A 22,753-nucleotide genomic window follows, 5' to 3' on the forward strand; every position below is an offset into this window, starting at 1 on the left:
TCACACAGTTATGCCACGTTAATGAGCCCTTTATAAAGCATGACATAGGGTTATAGACGCTTTGTAACACATTTATGTAGTGCCTTTATAAGCTGAACATCATTTAAAGCGAGACCAGTAGGGTCCATTCGTTTCGCGGTCTGACTTGGTAAACACAACTCTCCGTTACCAAGTCAAAGACAACAATGCTCTGTGGCTGAGCTCCCTGCTTCTTTGTTGCCGTGGGAGCCGCTGGAATTTCCATTTCATTCGCTACACTGTGACTTTTGAAGCATGCTGTTCGCCCCGTAAGCTCTATTAGCCAGTGGAATGTCCCTTAACCTCCCACGCAAAATGTCCCTGGCCGACAAAAACAAGATAGTACAGTCCCTAATACAGTCCCTGTGCAAATACGAATACCCCAGTGCTACACCAGACACACAGTGCTCGGTTCCCTTTTCTACGTGATTGTGTGTGTGTAAACAATGTGTCATGGTTGCAGTCAAGACACAATGTTGCGGTATTTTCACAGAGACTTCCATTGTTCCAGCTCATTTATTTTTTCTTCTCCTTACTAACATGTGCAATGAAGTCTAGTAAAGCCATATGTGATGTGGTGTGTGTGTGTGTGTATGCGTACAGTATGTGTGTGGTCTTTCCTGAACTTAATGGGGTAAGATTGATAAGAGCCAGGCCTATAATGTGTGTCCAATTATGTGGACTGACTCACTTGGCTAGAGTGGGTAAGGTAGTTAGGTATTCCCTCCAATAGAAATGATTTTACTCCAAGTGCGATAGGCAAATCATCCACACAGTCCAAATCATTACAATCATGGACAACGGCCAAACTGATAAGTGGGTCACAGTCAGTATCCCAAATGGGGCTCAGGTCAAAACTAGTGCTCTATGTCAGGAATAGAGTGCCATTTGCGACGCAGACAGAGGGGTTACTTCCTAACTTATTCAGGTATACAGCATATCTTAAAAATGTGATTGCTTTGCTTAAAATGTAAAGAGGTAATTATGTACAATTTCGCCAAAGTCGGGAAAGTTAACTGAATTCAGCACTTATTTTCCCACTTTTCAATATGCATCTACAGTTGCGATTCCGTCAGCCTTCCACTTTCCAGGCTTTTTTCTACCACAGGTAAAAATATACATATTTGCATATTCCAAGTAGCCATTGGAAGGTGTAAGTGCCGGCAAAAAAATAGTCTGAATGTCCATTTTAGTCTATTTTGTATTCAGAACTCCACTTGTTGCAGTCAACGGTGATGCCAAAGGTAATGTAAGTACAAACAGTCTATGTAAACCAAGCCCAATGCCAATGAGGTGATTCTTGGTGCGCCCATAGCGGTTCTTGTGGTGACATGGCAACAGCATGTCTGTAGATGTAGGCTAAATAGTTATTGTATGGACCAAAGTTGTAGGGTGAAGTTGCCCCTAGACACTGATCTGGGCTCAGTTTTGCATTTCCCCCACTAATGGTTAAGGTTAGGAATGGGGAGGGGAAGTTGATCTTAGATCTTTACCTATGGGAGACTTCACACCATCTAAAAGCGGCTCAAGGATAAACTGAAGAAATAACAGGAATAAGGTCAATACAGAGCAACGTACAGAGGTAACTGCTAAAATAAAGAAAACACTTGAGTAAAAAATATATATATATGTTTTATTGTCACACACCAGATAGGTGCAATAAAATGTGTTGTTTTACAGGGTCAGCTATAGTAATACGGCGCCCCTGGAGCAAATTAGTTTTAAGTGCCTTGCTCAAGCGCCCATCGACAGACTTTTCACCTTGCCGGCTCGGGTATTCGAACCAGCGACCTTTACGTTACTAACTGTCAAATGACGCTCTAACTGTCAAATGAGGGATACAAAGTATATTGAAAGCAGGTGCTTCCACACAGGTGTGGTTCTTGAGCAATTCCTAAACAATTAACATCCCATCATCCTTAGGGTCATGTATAAAAATGCTGGACATTATTTTCGCTACCATGGCTATGCCCCCATAGGATGAAAATGCCCCCATCCACAGGGCATGAGGGATCACTGAATGGAGCATGAAAACGATGTAAACCATATGCCATGGCCGTCTCAGTCACCAGATCTCAGCCCAATTGTACACTTATGGGAGATTCTGGAGCAGTGCCTAAGACAGTGTTTTCCGTCTCTATCAACAAAACACCAAATTATGGACTTTCAATCACTGGTGTAAATTAGTATCGCATCCCTCCAATAGTTCCAGGCACTAGTAGAACCTATGCCAAGGAACATTGAAGCTGTTCTGGCTCGTGGTGGCCCAGCTCCCTATTAAGACGCCTTATGGTGGTGTTTCCTTTATTTTGGCAGCTACCTGTATATGCACTGAGTCTACAAAACATTATGAACACCTGCTCTTTCAATGACATAGACTGACCAGGTGAATCCAGGTAAAAGATATGATCCTTTATTGATGTCACTTGTTAAATCCACTTCAAATCACTGTAGATGAAGGGGAGTAGACAGGTTAAAGAAAGCTGTTTAAGCCTTGAGACAGGCGCAAGAATTGCAACGCTGCTAGGTTCACGCTCAACAGTTTCTGTGCGTATCAAGAATGGTCCACCAGGACTCAATATTAGCAAGGTATTCCTAATGTTTTGTACACTCAGTGTATATCATAATATTTGTCATTCCACTAATAGAGTACCTTTTGGGTAGTGTAACTTTGTGACAAAAAACTTTTTAGAATTTATCTGTCATAAAGAACACATGTTCAACTTCATAACAATGAAAATGTCCCATCTCAAGAGTTTAAATTAAGAAAAATTACTATAAAAGTCACCATAAAAGTGACAAAGTTGACAGTATCAGGGTTGACGATTTCATCTTAAATCAGCCTTTACTGCTCTTGTGACATGGAAGCTTTGAACATGTTAAAACATTTTAGCCTATCTATGGGAAACAAGATTGATATGTTATGCTCGACATGCTCAGTTTTCCACCACAAAACACTAGAACATGGTAGAAAAAAAGTAGAACCAGGCCACCTGCTTTTACACTATGCTTTGACTATAAATGTTCAATGTTTTATTTTGAAAATAATAACTTAAAAATAACATTAGCCAACTTTTGGCTAGCTCCAATTGTACATCAACTGGCAAAAACTAGCCAAGTTTATTTACTTCTGTTGAAACGGCAAAACAAAGGCTACAAAACATTTCCATACACACAACAGCTGTTTGATACTGCTACTTGACAGATAGCTAGACCATAGAGCTGGCTGTGGTAGCTACAGAACTTCAGTTGAGAGGGGATGAAACATTAGCTAATGTTACATGTCAGTTACACTACTAGCTCAGCACTGGGAATAAATGTTTTTTTAAGTCAAACAGCAGTTACCTTGGCAGCCAAATAAAGTCAAATAAAGAGTAGCCAGTTTCTGCTCTGCTTGCTTTTACAACTTGGAGAAAAAGCTAAACACACACAGACAGCAGCTGCCTCTGTTCAACTCTCCTGTGCCGGTCCTATAAGGCAGCCTTTCTGAAGCTTTGCATTCACACAGCCTGTCTGAATGCTCTGTGGCGTCCGCCTGGTCCTAAATCCAGCTATCTGAAACAGCCAAACAGCTTAACCGACTACTCTGAGGCGGCCTCGTGGTCCTAAAGCACACCGATGGCACTTTTTGTATCACAGCGCCACGATACAATTGGGGGGGACAAAAATGCAATTTCAGAATGTGGGGGGGGAGTCATGTCCCCCAGTACCCAGTTAAAGTTGTGCCCCTGGATGTATGTGATCCAACTGTTAGTGTTTTATCAAAAATGTACACTCATAATATCTGAGGGACATAAAGGGACTCGATTGATGGAATGACACATTGATATGTCTATGGGTCAACATAATAAGACATACTAATAGTCTTTTGACCGATTTGTTAGAAGGAGCTGTTGTGATGACATAAAGGCACAGGCATCAGTGATTTTAACTCATGGCACACATCTCTCCATACACAAACTCAGCCTGCATGAGTTAAGGAGTTATTGTGAAGAACTAGGCCTCTCAGGGGGTAGGGTGGGGGCACTGGTCCTTAAGGGGTTTGCCTGCTTGGGGGGTGTATGGAAGAAAAACGGTCAGGGTGAGTTGTAATTTAATTGAACCATTTTCTTTTGTGGTACTAATCCACATATGAGCCTGACCAAAATGTGCACTCAGGCCAGAACGTCTTTGGGAACAGGACGTGCAAATCTTTCCCCAGGCTGGTGGTCCGACCATGTAAAACACCTACTGTAGAGACCCGAGGATCCCAAACCCAATAAGGTTTTGGAGCTAGTTGTTGTTGTCAGTGGCACACCACTAGTAGAAGTAGTCAATGTACCCATACTAATTATCTTCATACCAATTACTTTACCTCTTTGCACCTGTTTTCGAGGACAGTCCAAAAAGTTAAGTGAAGGTTAAGAGAAAGAAACAGTGTCATGTTTTAGCTTTGTTATATTGCAGAAAAAAATTGTGGTGCAAACACAATCTGGCCCTGTTTCATTCTACTTTAGCCAACTCCTGGCCGTGTGGTTGTCATGCCAGAACACAAATGTGTGACTAAAGTCGAAACAGTTTCCAAGCTAAGTGTCTGCTGCATAGGCCTATATGAATAAATGCACATCACAAAATACAATTCTGATGTATACTCTAAAGGCAAAGCTGTGTTGCCCAAGTCTAAATGTCATTGACCCTCACATAACAAGCAACCAACCAAAGATCTGACTAAAAGGTGGCAAAAGAACAGTCTTTATCACTTTATAGCAAAGTAAGTCATGTGGGGCGACTTACTTCGATATCTAGAGATGACTGGAGACTTGTGCTAAATACCTGTGTTCTCCGTTTGTCTGTTGCCAGTTCGTTTTGTTTCGTGAAACCTACCAGCGGGTTTCCCCTTGCGTCTCTCTGTTCTAGTTCCGCCCGGTTTTGACCATTCTGCTCTGACCCTGAGCCTGCCTGCCGTTCTGTACCTTGCCACACCACACTGGATTATTGACCCCTGCCTGCTCTGACCCTGAAACTGCCTGCCATTCTGGACCTTTTGCAACCCATCTGGATTACTGACCTCTGGCTGCCCTTGACCTGTCGTTTTCCCTACCCCTGTACTAGTAATAAACTTTGGTTACTTCGACACTGTCTGCATCTGGGTCTTACCTGAAACGTGATAGTTATTTTTTTTTTTAAGTCTGCATGACTTGGTTCTCTTCACAACAAAACACATATTATGCGTAGCTAAATAACAGGCTATTATTCCGATTATTATTAATCGAATCAAGACTCAAACACATGCAGGACTCTGCCCCATCCACAGAAGCTCTCTTTCTTCTTATTCCCGGGCCGTTGGGAAAAAAATAGTTTTTTTACCTGCTACATTGGAAGCGTAACTGTTACACTGGAAGGGTAAACCTTTTGGCCAGCAAGAGCAGTGCTTGAGCCACTTTATCAAGGGTTATCGGGCCTGAGCTGTGTGTAGAAATGTTGAAAATGGAACCAGAGCAGCGCAAGAAATTATTAGGGTTATCTCACGGGCTGCAAAAGTTACACGTCTAGTGTAGCAGTCCAGATAGGACAACTGACTTCGTCCACTGACCTAAGATCAGTAAAAGTTTGAATCAAACAGAGCCTCCTATAAAAGCGCCTCTGTGTGGTCATTAGTCGCTTTCTGTGTATGGACTTGAAAGACAGTTGGACATTTCACCTCTGGCGATATCATGTATCAACACCTTGGGCACTACAATGCCAGATGAGAGAGAACTATTTCAGGGAACAAAGCATGGTGGTCCTTCAAAGGTTAGCGGTTAGCTCCAATTAATTTGTGGGGGGTAATACTGTAACTGGCTCATCAGCCATTTTGTTGGCACCATCCTTGGTTGCTTTGATGTGGACCCCTGAGATATTGTCTTCAAGTTTCACCAGCCAATTCATTTTGATTGACAAGGCTAATTAACCAGAAAACCTCTGACAAAACAACCTCTGACAAAACAACCTATGTTTGTCAGCCTGTAGTGATCAATGTGGCGTTGCTTAGCAGGGAGCTTAACAATTCCCTGTAAACATTTTATATTTTTAACCCTTTAGAAAACCATTCTGAAGAGGAGGTTAGCAACTCTCAACCAAATTCATGTTTATGTACTCTTGCTGTTGGTAAGAAGTTAGAACCAGCCAGTCACTAAGCTTACAGTAAAGCTACAAGCCTTGCTAAGTTGATTACATGTTAGCAGAGGCTAGCCCTGCCGCACGAGAGCTTTAGGGTCAGGTTAGCTCCGGCTGTTACCTCACGCAAGGCTGCGTGGGCACAAAACTAGCACCCAACTGCCAATTAATCAAATTAGGACAGATGCGTGTGCCAAGGTGCGGAGGCTCAAATACTTTAGGGAAACATAACAGGCGAGAAATGTCGAAAAATATATAAATGTAAAGTCTGCAGCACTGCCCGTGTGTCATAAGCCCTGGGGAGTTTTGGCTTTTCTCGCTTCGGCCTTGGGAAAGAACAGGAATGTCGGGATGAGAGGAATCACCACAGATCCTATAGTGCTTTCCGGTTTCTCAGCCTTCAGGGATTGGGATATGCCGGGAAGGGGAGGGAGGAGTGGACGTAGTTGCTCGCCATCACCTGTTCCTTCAGTGAGGGAGTTTGGCTGCGGCTGCAGTTGAAGAACTCTGTCACGCCCTGACCTTAGAGAATCTTTTATTTCTCCATTTTGGTTAGGTCAGGGAGTGACTAGGGTGGGTAGTCTATCATAAATAAAATGATTAACCTACCCCATGCTGCATCTTGGTCCGACCATCCTGGCACTGTGGGAAGCTGTGTATGTCACAGAGATGCTTGACCCCCTCAGCCTTATTTGTTGGACAAAACACACTTGGCTAGGCCGTATTAGCATCATTGTCATGTGGACTGAGAAGGACACACACATTTTTGGCATGAACACACATATACACTAAACTACTCATAAGGCACACATGCACACACACATTTTTGTAAACTACTCAGAGGCACGTACTTGCACACACACACACTCTCTTACACACAGTCACACACACTCAAATAAAGAGGAACACAGAGGGACTTTTCAAGTGCCCGATTAGTTCAAGGAGCACAGGGTTGTGGTTGCAATAGCTCCAGAGATATTTGTCATTGCCTTGTCAGTGTAATGCTTCAATGGTCGACATTTCACAGCCTGGTCTACATTGTCCTCAGAGCCCCATTAGCTATGTGTGAAGGCAGGCTGGGCCGCTCTGTCAGTCGTGACCAGTGTGCCTCGTTAAATGGCTTGGCAGTGGGCACCAGCACATTTCACCCACGGATTTACTGCCATTGCCAGAGACTGGTCCAGTAAAATTCAACTGAAAGCTAGCCTGACAAAGGCCCAGCGCAGTAAAAAACTTTTTTTCCCCTGAAATTATGAGAATTATGATAATACCCCTTTAGTGTAAGAGTTGTTTGAAAAGAACGCCTGAAATTTCAGCTTGTTTTGGTGGGATGGAGTTTTGGCTTGCCTGGTGACATCGCCAAGTGGTAAATTAGTTAACAGACCAATAAGAAAATTAGTTCCAAACCTCAATGCCAATAACAGCTAGTTTTCGGTTTTCCTCTCCCCACTCAGACCGCTCTCAGACAGTCCTAGGGATCTATCTTTGCTCGAAAGCTATTTTTATTTATTTTTGACCATAAAAAAAACAGTATGGTACTTAATTACTACCCAGAAATGATTTGATACTGAGATTTTAAAAAACGGCTGCATTGGCATCATACATGTGGTTATAGTTGAGGAACAGTGCTGCGATTGCCAAACTTTCTCACACTTTCTCGCTACTTCCCCATCTGTTGGTCTCTACTGAATACATGTACCGGTAGGCTGTGTTTATTATCTCATTAGCAGTAACCAAGGTTACGTCCCAAATGGCACCCTATTCCCTACGTAGTACACTAAGTAGGTAGTAGTGGGCCTTTCGGGACACATGCCAAACCTTTTTACACGGTGGGCTATGTAGGTGCCACCTAAGGAGCTGAAGCTTACTGGTCTGCTGGGGTTTAGGGAGAGCTCTTCCCTGTCCATCGCCTTACCCTAGAAGCTTCGCATTCTGCCCCACGCCACAGCACATGGTGCACCATCAGCAATCTTGCCCACCCAACCTCCCACGAAAACACACTAAACACTGCACAAACCTGTGTATGTAAGCTGTGTGTACACACACATCTCCTATTCATGTCACGATGTCACCTCACTGCCACCCAGCCACCCCCTGTGACACCCAGTCAGGCCTGGTTGCCATGTGGAGCATGCTTCCATCCTTCCATCCTTCCTTACATGAAGTTGGTGGCACCTTAATTGGGAAGTACGGGCTCGTGGTGATGGCTGGAGCTGAATGAATGTTATCACACACCTCGTTTCTATGTGTTTGATGCCATTCCATTTACTCCATTCCAGCCAGAGAGAGAGAGACGAAGGTTGAAAGTCATGCGTCCTCCGATACACAACCCAACCAAGCCACACTGCTTCTTAACACTGCACGCATCCAACCCGGAAGCCAGCCGCACCAATGTGACGGAGGAAACAACCTTGGTTAGCGTGCACTGCGCCCGGCCTGCCACAGGAGTCGCTGGTGCGAGATGAGACAGATGAGACAAGGATATCCCTACCGGCCAAGCCCTCCCTAACCCAGACGACGCTAGGCCAATTGTGTGTCGTCCTACGGACCTCCCGGTCACGACAGAGCCTGGGCGCGAACCCAGGGTCTCTGGTGGCACAGCTGGCGCTGCAGTACAGCACCCTTAACCACTGCGCCACACGGGAAGTCGATCAAGATGATCTGATTGAACTTTATGGAAAGCTATGGAAGTTCGTTGTTAAGTGGAGCACAGAGGCAGCGTACGAGTACTTTTCTTTCTTTTCCAAGTCGTAGAAGTCAGACTGTTATCAAAGGTGCCATGCTAATAAAATGCCACATCGCCATGACATCTAACAGCTTCTCTGCTGTGAACTTTACAATACAACAGAACTACCTACAGTCTAGCGCTGTTGTTTACAAACCGGTGGATAATGCAGGCGCTGCAGGTGCAATTCCAGACACAACAAAAGCCTCTCAATAACCTCCCCCATTGCAAAGTCCCGAAACCACGCGACCCATTTGCTGCCACGTCTGTTCCTTCGAGGTGAGTAACCTACGAAATGATTTCTAACATTAATGATCACAGGCCTGGTGGATGAGCTGTCTGACATCAATGCTTTTCTGCTCTAGTGTTGACAGGGCAGAGGGATTTAGAGTGATTTCATCTGCTTGACTGCCGGGCTGTAGAGCACTGTAGCGTTGCGAGACTTAGCCGTAGGGTCTGAAAACATTTCCTCTGGCGGTCTGTCTGCCTCGCATCAATAAACTGGTTTATCCACCCACTGTATACTGTAAGTCTCAGTGGGCGATCTAGACTGGACTGGAGAGGTTTACAGCCTAACTAAACATGACAGAAATCCACTCAAAACTATTCTTGTGGATATTGTGCTCCCCTTCTAGAGCATTAGCACAATCTTAATCAATGTTGTAGAGTGTAGAATACCAGCTCTGACCAATGATGTGCATTTTCTTTATGTGCATAAAAGATTGGGAGAGAACAGCTGTGACGCAATCGATGGACAACATGAAAGCCTTCTATTAATCCCACTCCCTGCAGCTAAAGACCTCATCTCCAATTCAATACTGTCGGTTTCCCTTCACCTGCTGTGGGCGCTGCCTGGCCTGTGTAACAGACAGAGAGCAGTGAACCTACAGGATCCCCTCCAGGACTTTCTCCACATCTCTCCCCCGCAGTGCCGACCGGCAGCCTAGAAGTCTCCAGAAGTTTCCCGATCATTTCGGGATGAAACAGTTACAGAACTAATGAGTGGATTGTCAGTTATCCGAGACGTTTTGATGGGCTCTGATGAGATTTGCGGCAGCCATTATTTTTGGTTCTATAGGATCGACTCTGATAAGCCCGCTCTACGGCCCCCAAAATAAAACTACGGACCGCTCTCTCTCAGTGTTCTTAGAGGCTTTTCCTCTAAGTGAAACCTTTCTATTTCTTGGCAGTTGTTTGCTACTTACTGTTCACTTACTCACAATTCATCTTACTTCTAATTCACTGAAGGAGAAGGAATCTAACTCATGGCTATAAGAGAACCAAAGCAGTACACACCATGCAATTCAGGGTTTGAACCTCTACACCAGTGTCGATAATTGACCTGGTCACGCTAGAACAATTCCTGGAACACCGGCCATGCCTTAATATCCTGGTGTTGCTTACCCTCTAGGATGACTTCTTTGCCCGTCTTCTTCAGAGCCTGCACGGCCTCGTCGTGTGTGGCATCCCGGAGGTCGGCGCTGTTGACCGACAGGATGGCGTCACCCACGTACAGGGCCTCTGTCTGGTCAGCCGCCAACCCCTTGAAGATCTTCGAGATGAGAATGGGCATTTTGTTCTCTTTTCCACCTGTAAAGTAGGCCGTCATTGTAAGATAAGAATTTGTTCTTAACTGACTTGCCAAGTTAAATAAAGGTTAAATTACATTTTTTATCATAATGTAGAGCACATGGCATTGGCTCAGTTCATATCAATGAGACACAGTACGCTTCACGTACAAACTACAAAACCAGATGGTTACAGGGCTTAGATTGTGCATGAATATGATCGGGTATGAATATAAAATATTGTGGTCTACAGGATTATAATAAATACGCTTTATCCTAGGGCTTAAAGTAAGTCCCTCCCCACTGGGCACATTTACATGTGGTTGAGTTGTCAACTAACGTGAGTTCAACGTGAAATCAACAAAACATTTCACCGTGTCATTGGATTTAGGTTCAAACTTTTTACAAATCCAATCACTTTTTCCCGTTGATTCGTTGGGTTGAAATGGCGTGGAAACAATGTTGATTCAACACGTTTTTGCCCAGTGGATCTGATACTAGTGACTAACATTTGAGGTGTTTCTTGGGAATCTTCGAAAGTTTGTTGAACGTTGTTTACGAGAAAGGAAAGTAGCAATGCACAAGGAAAGTTTTGCTCCATGGGTGTAGGTACTCTTGAGACTGACTAGATTGTTCTGTCACTCAGAGTTCATAGTAAGTACATAAGACTGCATCACCCGCGACAGTGCTCAACGGTTTAATTTGAAAAGCTGAGCAAGGGACATGTTTCACATTTAGACTGCAGTTGTAGAGAATACGAGGACACCAGTCATCCACTTTGCCCGGCTGCAGTCTCTTCTCTCTAACAGGATAATGAAGGTCAGTTCATAGGCTGATGAATCTGCCACTTTCAGAGGGCCCTTCATGGGAAATATTGTCAATAATGTCAAGTGCCAGTTGGGTCTTGGCCTTGGGGTGGCTGAGAAATGTTCCGAAAGAGGATTAAATCAAATTAACTCTGAATATATATTTCAAAGGTTGGCTCCCACGGGCGATTCTACGGATTTAATTCATGCCTGAGACTAGAGCCAGGTGCCCTCAATAAAAGATGCCGGGGCTGACACACCCATGCATCTCAATCACAGTGGCATCGGCACAGACTGTGACTCCCTCCGCTGTCAACATTATCTATGCCTTTTCTGAGTGGGGCTAGCGTTGCACGCCAGTGTGACATTTGATGGTTGAGAAGCAGAAATTATGGCCACCAAATTGAGATTCTGACGCCTGGTGAATTGTGTGGGAGGCGAGAGCAGAAAAAATAGTGATTCAATTGGTAAAAATAGAACTACCAGATAATGAAATCCCAGACTGTAACATCACCAAATCGAAATCACCAAGGAACAAACTCCAAATAGACTTTTAGATTAGATCATTAACAAATCATAGACCATATGCAATATTGGGCTATATGTCATAAACTGCATTTAAGCCAATCAACTTGAATATGTGAAATTCGGAAAATAAATAAATCACACTTCTATTACTATTTTTATTTTTTAATTGTCGGAATCATTTCCAATCCCCCCTATATATTTATTGTAAATATGTATACAGTATACACAGTACCTGTCAAAAGTTTCATACTCATTCCAGTTTTTCTTTATTTTTACTTTTTTTCTACATTGTAGAATAACAGTGAAGACATCAAAGCTATGAAATAACACATATGGAATCATGTAGTAACCCCAAAAATGTTAAATCAAAATATATTTTAGATTTTAGATTCTTCAAAGTATTCACCCTTTGCATTAATGACAGCTTTGCACACTCTTGGCATTCTCTCAACCAACTTCACCTGGAATGCTTTTCTAACAGTCTTGAAGGAGTTCCCACATATGCTGAGCACTTGTTGGCTGCTTTTCCTTCACTCCGCGGTCCGACTCATCCCAAATCATCTCAATTGGGTTGAGGTTGGGTGATTGTGGAGGACAGGTCATCTGATGCAGCACTCTATCACCCTCCTTGGTCAAATTGCCATTACACTGCCTGGAGGTGTGTTGGGTCATTGTCCTGTTGAAAAACAAATGATAGTTCCACTAAGCGCAAACCAGATGGGATGGTGTATCGCTAGAGAATGCTGTGGTAGACATGCTGGTTAAGTGTGCCTTGAATTCTAAATAAATCACAGACAGTGTCACCGGCGAAGCACCCCCACATCATCACAACTCCTCCATGCTTCACGGTGGGAACCACACATGCGGAAATCATCCATTCACCTACTCTGAGTCTCAAAGACACAGCGACAAAAATCTCACATTTTGACTCATCAGACCAAAAGGACATATTTCCCCTGGTCTAATATCCATTGCTCGTGTTTCTTGGCACAAGCAGGCCTCTTTTTCTTATTGGTGTCCTTTAGTAGTGGTTTCCTTGCAGCAAATCGACCATGAAGGCTTGATTTACGCAGTCTCCTCTGAACAGTTGCTGCTGAGACGCATCTGTTACTTGAACTCTGTGAAGCATTTATTTGGGCTGCAATTTCTGAGGTGCAATAAACTCAAATGAACTTATCCTCTACAGCAGAGGTAACTCTGGGTCTTCCTTTTCTGTGGCGGTCCTCATGAGAACCAGTTTCATCATAGCGCTTGATGGTTTTTGTGCGACTTCGTATTATATGTTACGAATTTGCAAAACACACAATAAGTTTTAATTTTGTTAATTGTATAAGATGTTAAATGCAAAATGTATGATATGTAACAAATTTTAGCTAAGTGTTTAATGTCAGCTAGCTGGCTAACATTAGCTAGGCTAACGGTAAGGGTTAAGGTTAGAGTTAAGGTTAGGGTTAAGTTTAGAAGTTAGGTAAAATAGTTAAGGTTAGGGTTAGGGGAAGAGTTAGTTAACATCATAAGTAGTTGCAAAGTACAATGAACAAAAATATAAATGCAACATGCAAAACATTCTAAGATTTTTCTGAGTTAAAGTTCATATAAGGGAATCAGTCAATTGAAATAAATTAAATGATGCCCTAACCTATGGATTTCACATGACTGGGAATACAGATATGCATCTGTTGGTCACAGATAACTTAAAAAAAGATAGGGGTGTGGATCAGAAAACCAGTCAATATCTGGTGTGACCACTATTTTCCTCACGCGACACATCTCATTTGCATAGAGTTGATCAGGCTGTTGATTGTGGCCTATGGAATGTTGTCCCACTCCTTTTCAATAGCTATCCGAAGTTGCTGGACATTAGCGGGAACTGGAATACGCTGTCGTACACGTCAATCCAGAGCATCCCAAACATGCTAAATAGGTCACATGTCTGGTGAGTAAGCAGGCCATGGAAGAACTGGGCCATTTTCAGCTATCAGGAATTGTGTACAGATCTTTGTGCCGTGCGGCCGTGCATTATCATGCTGAAACATAAGGTGATGGCGGCAGATGAATGGCAATGGGACTCAGGATCTCGTCACGGTATCCCTGTGCACTCAAATTGCCATTGTTCATTGTCCATAGCTTATACATGCCCATAACATAACCCCACCGCCACCATGGGGCACTCTGTTCACAACGTGGACATCAGCAAACCGTTTGCCCACATGACACCATACACACGGTCTGCCATCTGCCCGGTACAGTTGAAACCTGTACCCACCCGTGAAAACCACACTTCTCCAGCATGCCAGTGGCCCACTTTTCCCACTGAAGTCGTTTACAATGCCGAACTGCAGTCAGGTCAAGACCCTGGTGAGGACGACCAGCTTCTGATAGTTTTTGCAGAAATTATTCGGTTGTGCCCACAGTTTCATCAGCTGTCCGGGTGGCTGGTCTCAGATGATCCCGCAGGTGAGGAAGCCGGATGTGGAGGTCCTGGGCCGGCATGTTTACAAGTGGTCTGCGGTTGTGAGGCTGGTTGTACGTACTGCCAAATTCTCTAAAACGACATTGGAGGAGGATTATGGTAGAGAAATGAACATTCAATTCGCTTGCAACAGATCTGGTGCACATTACTGCAGTCAGCATGCCAATTGCAAGCACCCTCAAAACTTGAAGACATCTGTGGCGTTGTGTTGTGTGACAAAACTGCACATTTTTGAGTGACGTTTTACTGTCCCCAGCACAAGGTGCACCTGTATAATGATCATTCTGTTTAATCAGCTTCTTTTTATGTCATACTTGTCAGGTGGACTGATTATATTGGCAAGGAATAAATGCTCACTAACAGGGATGTAAACATATTTGTGCACAAAATTTGAAAGAAATACCGTAATTTCCGGACTATAAGCCGCTACTTTATTCCCACACTTTGAACCTCACGGTTTATACAATGACGCGGCTAATTTATGGATTTTTCCCGCTTTCGCAAGATTCATGCCGCCGCCAAAAAACTGAGCTCCGTCACATAATGTGACGTAAATCGAGCGCGCTCAAACTTCCCATCATTCTGATTACGGTTGTAATTTTGTCACCCTCATCATGGCAAAGACACGGAGAAATGCATATGATGCAGCTTTCAAGTTGAAGGCGATCGATCTGGCTGTTGGAAAAGGAAATAGAGCTGCTGCATGGGAGCTTGGCCTTAATGAGTCGATTATAAGACTTTGTATACAGCAGCGTGAGGAACTGACTCAGTGCAAAAAGACAACAAACCTTTCAGAGGGAAGAAAAGCAGATGGCCCAAAGTATTTGCAGCCACTCGACATCAGTGTAAATCGCGCATTTAAGGTGGTGCTCCGTGTTCAGTGGGAGGCTTGGATGACAAGTGGGGAGAAATCCTTCACTAAAACGGGCCGCATGCGAAGAGCAACTTATGGTCAAGTCTGCCAGTGGGTCCTGATAGCGTGGAGCATTGTCAAAAAATCCACTATCATCAACGGGTTTCGAAAAGCTGGACTGCTGCGTGTTGAAGGGGCAGCATGAGCTCAGCGGGGTATTTGCCTCCGGATGAAAGTGACGAGAGCGACAATGAAAACGATCCAACATCGGATGAAGCAATTCTGAGGCTATTCAACTCCGACACCGAAGGAGATGACTTCAGTGGTTTCAGTGCACAGGAGGAGGAAGATAGTGACCAATGACTTTCTTGGTAGGCTACTGTTTACATTTTTGTTACAAACCGTGTTTCGTTAAAGCCTATTTATTTTTGTTACAAGCCGTGTTTCGTTTAAAGGCTGTGTGAAGTTCATTTGTTTCAATGTACCGGTAGGCACCTGCGGCTTATAGACATGTGCGGCTTATTTATGTACAAAATATATATTTTTTAATAATTCAGTGGGTGCGGTTTATATTCAGGTGCGCTTCATAGTCCAGCAATTACGGTAAGCGTTTTGTGCATATGGAACATTTCTGGGATCTTTTATTTCAGCTCATGAAACATTGGACCAACACTTTACATGTTGCATTTATATTTTTGTTCTTTAGTGTATCTAAAAAGTAGTAAGTAGTTGAAAAGTTGCTAATTAGCTAAAATGCTAAAGTTGTCCGTTATGAGATTCGACATTCTCGTTATACACCTGCCCATCCACCCCAACCAACCATCCTACTAGTGTCTCGGATTTACATTTACGTCTAGTCTATGAGACCGGAAAAGGAGGGCACCAATTGTGTTTCGCTTTGTTACTCGAGGGATACAACCAATGCTTATTCAAACAGACTAACTATTTAACATAAGATTTGTTGCATGAGCTGAACATCTGAGTTGTGCACTAATTTCTACACACCAGTCTCCTTCTACCTATCGTACAGTATATGGTGTCAAAACAAACTTTAGGCCTCAAGCCTATCCGGCCTTAAATGCACTTCGGCACTTTGGTCCAAACGCAAGGTCGACTCCATGCCTCCCTCCACCGAACCAGGGTGGGCTTCTGAAAATAAACATCCCAGACAGACTGCTCCACTGCCATCAAATAGCTTTCATCTCAGGCCAATGACAACTGCATTCTGGGATCTTCTTGTCAGCTGTTCGCATTGTGGTGTCAGCTGGCCGCCTCTTTGCCTTTTGCTCGCTCTCTCTCGGCTTGACGTGGCAGCACCACTCTGTCGAGACAGTGGGGAGTCACCAGTTGGTGGTCGGTTTCACTTATTTAAACAGTGCCAATTGATTTTCAAAGCCGCACATTTTTTTTATTTATGTCATTAAATGTTTATGTCATTAGGGGGACTCCTTTTGTAAAAGGGGGCTGAAACTAATACAACACCAGACACATCATTCCTGCCAAACGGTGAAGCATTTTGCATTGCAGTAGGTCCAGGCCGTCTATCAAAATGGACCACTGTCCTGGGCAGGTTGCCAGAGCGATGAGATGGTCTATGTATACATGCAGACATTCCAGGAAGTAAATCTCCATTTATTCTCTATTATATTGCATTATTTACAACAGCCACGATAAACACAACCATTGATGTTTAATGATGGTGCATTTTACACAGTAACAGTTAAAAGTTTGGACACACCTTCTAATTTAAGGGTTTTTCTTTATTTGTACTACTTTCTACATTGTAGAATAATAGTGAAGACATCAAAACTATGAAATAACACATATGGAATCATGTAGTAACCAAAAAAGTGTCATCGTCCTGTTGAAAACCAAATGATAGTCACACTAAGCGCAACGCAGATGGGATGGCGTATCGCTGCAGAATACTGTTGTAGCCATGCTGGTTAAGTGTGCCTTGAATTCTAAATAAATCACAGACAGTATCACCAGCAAAGCATTCCTACACCATTATACCTCCTCTTCCATGCTTCACGTGGGAACCACACATGCTGAGATCCTCCGTTCACCTACTCTGCGTCTCACAAAGACACAGAGGTTGGAACCAAAAATCTCAAATTTGGACTCATCAGACCAAAGGACAGATTTCCCCCGGTCTAATGTCCATTGCTCGTATTTCTTGGCCCAAGCAATTCTCTTCTTCTTATTGGTGTTCTTTAGTAGTGGTTTCTTTGCAGCAATTTGACCATGAAGGCCTGATTGACACAGTCTCCTCTGAACAGTTGATGTTAAGATGTGTCTATTACTTGAACTCTGTGACGCAATTTCTGAGGTGCAGTTAACTCTAATGAACTGATCCTCTGCAGCAGATGTAACTCTGTCTTCCTTTCCTGTTGCGTTCCTCATGAGAGCCAGTTTCATCATAGCTCTTGATGGTTTTGCAACTGCACTTTCCGGATTTACTGACCTTCATGTCTTAAAGTAATGATGGACTGTCGTGTCTCTTTGAGCTGTTCTTGCCATAATATGGACTTGGTCTTTTACCAAATAGGGCTATCTTCTGTATACCACCCCTACCTAGTCACAACACAACTGATTGGCTCAAACACATTAAGAAGGAAAGACATTCCACAAATTAACTTTTAACAAGGTACACCTGTTCATTTAAATTCATTCCAGGTGACTACCTCAAGCAGTTGGTTGAGAGAATGCCAAGAGTGTGCAAAGCTGTCATCAAGGCAAAGGGTGGAAATTTGTTTAACACTTTTTTGGTTACTACATGATTCCATATGTTATTTCATAGTTTTGATGTCTTCACTATTATTCTACAATGTAGAAACAAATTCAAATAAAGAAAAACATGAGTAGGTGTGTCCAAACATTTGACTGGCACTGTATTGTCATTGGCTATACTGAGCAATTTTCCTAACCAGCTTTGCTGCTGTTTTAACTGAGCACAGGTACAGTGCCTTGCGAAAGTATTCATCCCCTTGGCATTTTTCCTACTTTGTTGCATTACAGCCTGTAATTTAAATCGATTTTTATTTGGATTTCATGTAATGGACATACACAAAATAGTCCAAATTGGTGAAGTGAAATGAAAAAAAGAACTTGTTTAAAACTGTTTAAAAAACATAAATGTGGTACGTGCATATGTATTCACCCCCTTTGCTATGAAGCCCCTAAATAGATCTGGTGCAACCAATTACCTTCAGAAGTTCTTCTTCCCTAAGGAAGAACTGGAGGCAGCGAAAACTGAGCGGCGGCGATATGAGGTAAGGCAGCGCAACAGGCAAGAGAGGCAGCCCCCCAAAACATTTTGGAGATTGGCGGAGTCAGGCGATAGACCTGAGCCAACTCCCCGAATTTACCGGGAGAGGCGTAGTGCTGGTCAGGCACCGTGCTATGCGGTAAAGCTCACGGTGTGCCAAGCTTGCAGCAGTAACTGCTGAAAAAGGTGCCTCTACAAAGTATTGTTTCACAATGAAAAATATTTTGCATCTTCAAAGTGGTAGGCATGTTGTGTAAATCAAATGATACAAACCCCCCCCCCCCACCCCCCAAAAAAATCAATTTTAATTCTAGGTTGTAAGGCAACAAAATAGGAAAAATACCAAGGGGGGTGAATACTTTCGCAAGCCACTGTACGTCACTCTGTGTTTCATAATTGTCCTTAAGTTCGCAAGAGGCTGAATGTTTCTCACTGGAGAGCATCTGATTGAGCAAAACAGCACCCTTCTGTCTCTATATGTGCAGGCCATCTATGTGATGCTGTCTGGTCAAAAAGAGTATGACATTGCTGCCGCCGTAACATTGAACGCAAGAGAAGCCAGCAAGCATTTGGCCTACCTCGATTTTTTTTTTTAAAGTATAAAATAATAGCCAATCAGCATTGAGCTAAACTGAGCGAGCTCAACTGTGAATGGTCCTGGCACACCCAGAAGAAGTGTCAAGGGAAGCCAGATTGGATTTGCCTTCAATCGAATCACATCACATAGAGAGCAATATGTAATTGACAGAAACAACTTGAATTGTTGCATCGCTTTGTGTTGTTGTGATCCGGTGGCTAACTAGCTTGCTAAAATTGGTCCTTTCCTAAATAAGCCATAGATGGAGATAGGGTTTTACTTAATTCTCCATTCTGGGCAATGATTATAACGGCGATTCTGATACAACCATAAATTCATACATTGTGCCCATGGCCTGAGAGCATGGAAGTGCAATATGTAGCTAGATGTAGAAGGCTAACGTTAACTAGCCAACGTTGCCCATGAAAGGAAGTTAGGCTAGTGAGCAAGCATTTTAGCCAGGTAGCTAAAAATGCAAAAAATAAAATAAAAGCGTGTAGTGTATGACAGAGTCATAGACCGTTTGGTCAACATGAAAGGGAGGAGGATGACATTGGCATTTCTCTACAAGTAGGGTGAGTCAACATGTTTTTCTTACTTGCACAAATTCACGCACGAAGACACACACAAATCAGAACCATGGACAGTCACGTCATATTTAGCTTACGTTGATTGGACTAAATTATTTTTGGTATCTTGTAGTTGTCACTGTATTAGACTAAGCATAGGTGATTTGATTATGTTGAAATGTTGAAGTTGAAATGGTGTTGGACTTAGTGGAGGCAGCTCCTATTTTCTTTGCGACTTGACTTGGTAACTCTCCATGGTTCTAAATCAATAGTTATTTATTAGTCTGAAAATGTCGGAGACGTTAACTTGCTTGACCTTGCTGTAGATCATGTAACTGTTTGTTACATGCGATATGCTTTGTGGACTTCACCGGACAGAGGTTTTGTGATGAAACAAAGGTGTCGTTGAATTTATTCTGCCACTGTGTTTTCTTTTGTCTCGGGCCTTATGCCTATATATCATGGCACGAGGCATATGAACTAACAGGTTATCGAGCAAACAACACAGTTATCACAACACATCGCTTGTAATATGGCTTTTTTTTTCCTGGCTTGGCTTCCCCAGTGATTTTACCCACACACCGTTACTGCTCTTCACAAACAAACAGACAAACAAGGACACACCGTCTTAAGCTCAAACAGGAGTAGGGATGTATTCTTAGAAATACTCTATTTTCTGCTTGAGACCTCAAAAGTCTTGCTTTTCCTAAAAGCAAGTTCCATCACCTTATCTGATTGCATGTGCATACTACAATGGCGTACAATAAATAGTCATGAGGCTACGTTAGATTTAAAGGGTGTGCCCCAAAGGGTTTTTGTTGACCTGCTTTTCCATCGCGATCATGCAGGAAGCAGTGAGATGATTTGTTTCCTAATCACAAGTTTGAGCCGTCACATTGACTGTGGAATACTCCAAAAAGACCACGGGGATACACTGAGTGTGAAAAAAACATTAGGAACACCTTCCTAATATTTAGTTGCACCCTTTTTTGCCCTCAGCACAGCCTCAATTTGTCTGGCCACGAACTCTACAGGGTGTCAAAACCGTTCCACAGGGATGCTGGCCCATGTTGTGTCAAGTTGGCTGGATGTCCTTTGGGTGGTGGACCATTCTTGACACACACAGGAAACTGTTGAGCGTGAAAAACCCAGTACTGCTGCAGTTCTTGGCCCCTACTACCATACCCTGTTTAAAGGCACTTAAATATTTTGTCTTACACATTCACCCTCTGAATGGCACACATACACAATCCACATGTCAATTGTCTTTAGGCTTAAAAATCCTCATTTAAACCTGTCTCTTCCCCTTCATCTACACTGATTGAAGTGGATCTAACAGGTGACATCAAAAAGTGATCATAGCTTTCCCCTGGATTCACCTATGTCGTGGAAAGAGCTGGTGTTCCTAATGTTTTGTACATTCAGTGTATATGGAGACATTTTGATGTTGGTAATAACATGTGAACACAATAATTAAAAGAAAAGCAGGTCACCTAATAAATAGATGTCCTAATTCAATTAGACATGCAGACTGATTCCCATGGGACAACATTAGGCAACATTTTGCTCCCATGACATCTTGTAACTATTTCACAGTGGTGCTTGTCTAACATCAGCTCTTATTTCTGTATGAAGAGTTTACTATATGCCGTTATTGCACAGCAGCATGGCAGATAGGCTACCTTTCTCTTGAAGTTACCATGCATCCTGACAAACTTTCTTGGTAGGCTATATTCACCCGATCATAACATGTTTAGGGAGAGAATCAAGTCATCAAAATAACATTTAGAGAAATAGTTGTTTGCACAGTTTACTTGAATAGCTTCAAATGGCTTTATTGACGAGAACAGTTTGTGATGTTTTTTCAAAAGGTTCCACTGTTGAAAAACTTCGGCTATCACAAACAGCCTAGTCTAGTGCACTACAGCATGGCCTTTTTTCTCGATTATTAAGCGAATGGAAGAGTGTCCTCCCCTCCTCGATAGACACCTTTCATCTATGATAGTCATGTGTATCCTACCCAAGTCCTTCCTGGAATTGTTTTTAAATCTGCCACACCTCATTTGAATCAGCTTTTGTTTTGTGTGAGGAGAAAAGCATGTACACGTTTAAAAACAATGTGCTACTTATCATTTTATTTATAAAATGTCTTGCACAACAACTATTATTATTTATTTTTGTATCACTTTACACATTTATTTTGGGATTCCACCCTGTAAATGAAATTTGCCCGACTCAACAAAGTCTCATTTCATACAAGCGCATTTTCGCCCACGTTCACTCTCGCCACCTCTCCTCAATTACCTTCAAAAGGAGGCAAGAGGACGAAGGAGTTGAACAAACCAATTGAGAAAAAACCCATGGAAAAACTTCAACCCAATTACTGACCTTCGAAGAGTTTAAGTATTCGGTGAGGGAAGTTGGTACTTTCAGCGTTTACTTTTAGTAAAGTCCAAAGCAAGTATCGAGTAGCTTACATTGTTAAACTTGAAGAAAAAAACGGACCAAATAAATGTTTTCGAGAGTGTCGTTTGATTACGCACTACACTGAACCTACCTTTAATACTAATTCCAAGTCCTCCCACATCTTGCTTGGTAACTCGCACCGTGCGCTTAACGTTGGTGATTGTTTCTGGGACCGGAGAGGAGCTGAGGTTGGCTGGGTCTCCGTTAATGGCACCGGCAGGAGTTGGATTGGGTTTAACTATGTCTTCGGCGACCTCTCCGGGGCTCACGGTTAAAGTCTCCTCCGTAAGTGTGGCTAAAACACGGATCCAACGGTCCACGGTAACTCGAAGTTCTAACAGTCCCGTTTTCTGTGCCTTCATCGTGGCAGCCATGTTCAACACATTCCTGGAATAACTAGACGGGTTGGCACTCGGTAGTCGTGTAAAGAGATAGGGGTGGGGGAGATGCCAAGAGGCGCAGCCCCCTCCTCCAACTCTCTCTCTCTCTCTCTCCTCTTCCAAGAGGTTTAGCCTAGTACTCTCTCCCAAGTATTGCAGTTAATTGAGCACAATACGATTAGTAAAGATAAAGGGGAGTTTTTTTTCTCCATTAATTAACAAAGTTTAACCAGTGGCCAACATACTTTTTGTAAGTGGTGGGAAAAGTACCCCATTCTAAAAGTAAAGATATCTTAATTAACAGAGAATGACTCAAGTAAAAGTGAAAGTCACCCTGTAAAAGTATAAAAGTATTTGGTTTTAAATATACTTAAGTATATATAC

At 42.9% G+C, this 22,753-nt stretch overlaps 1 protein-coding gene across 4 annotated transcripts in view; it reads right to left on the reverse strand.

Annotated features, from left to right (window-relative positions):
* LOC115142836 (alpha-1-syntrophin-like) overlaps window positions 1-22,466 on the reverse strand; it is a 67,778-nt gene extending 45,312 nt beyond the window's left edge. Inside the window, exons 1-3 of one of the 4 annotated variants that reach the window (XM_065001654.1) lie at window positions 22,081-22,166; window positions 12,242-12,456; window positions 10,283-10,468 (exon numbers count right to left, since the gene is read on the reverse strand). In XM_065001654.1, the coding sequence (XP_064857726.1) occupies window positions 10,283-10,451 (169 nt within the window). In that variant the 5' untranslated portion in view covers window positions 10,452-10,468; window positions 12,242-12,456; window positions 22,081-22,166. Of the gene's footprint in view, window positions 1-10,282; window positions 10,469-12,241; window positions 12,457-21,911; window positions 22,047-22,080 lie in introns of those variants that run through there. The other 3 variants (XM_029682612.2, XM_065001653.1, XM_065001655.1) reach the window with 3 other exon arrangements.
* Between the last annotated feature and the right edge of the window lie 287 nt (window positions 22,467-22,753).

The sequence above is a fragment of the Oncorhynchus nerka genome, linkage group LG15 (genome assembly GCF_034236695.1).
Source record: "Oncorhynchus nerka isolate Pitt River linkage group LG15, Oner_Uvic_2.0, whole genome shotgun sequence".
NCBI classification, from domain to species: domain Eukaryota; kingdom Metazoa; phylum Chordata; class Actinopteri; order Salmoniformes; family Salmonidae; genus Oncorhynchus; species Oncorhynchus nerka.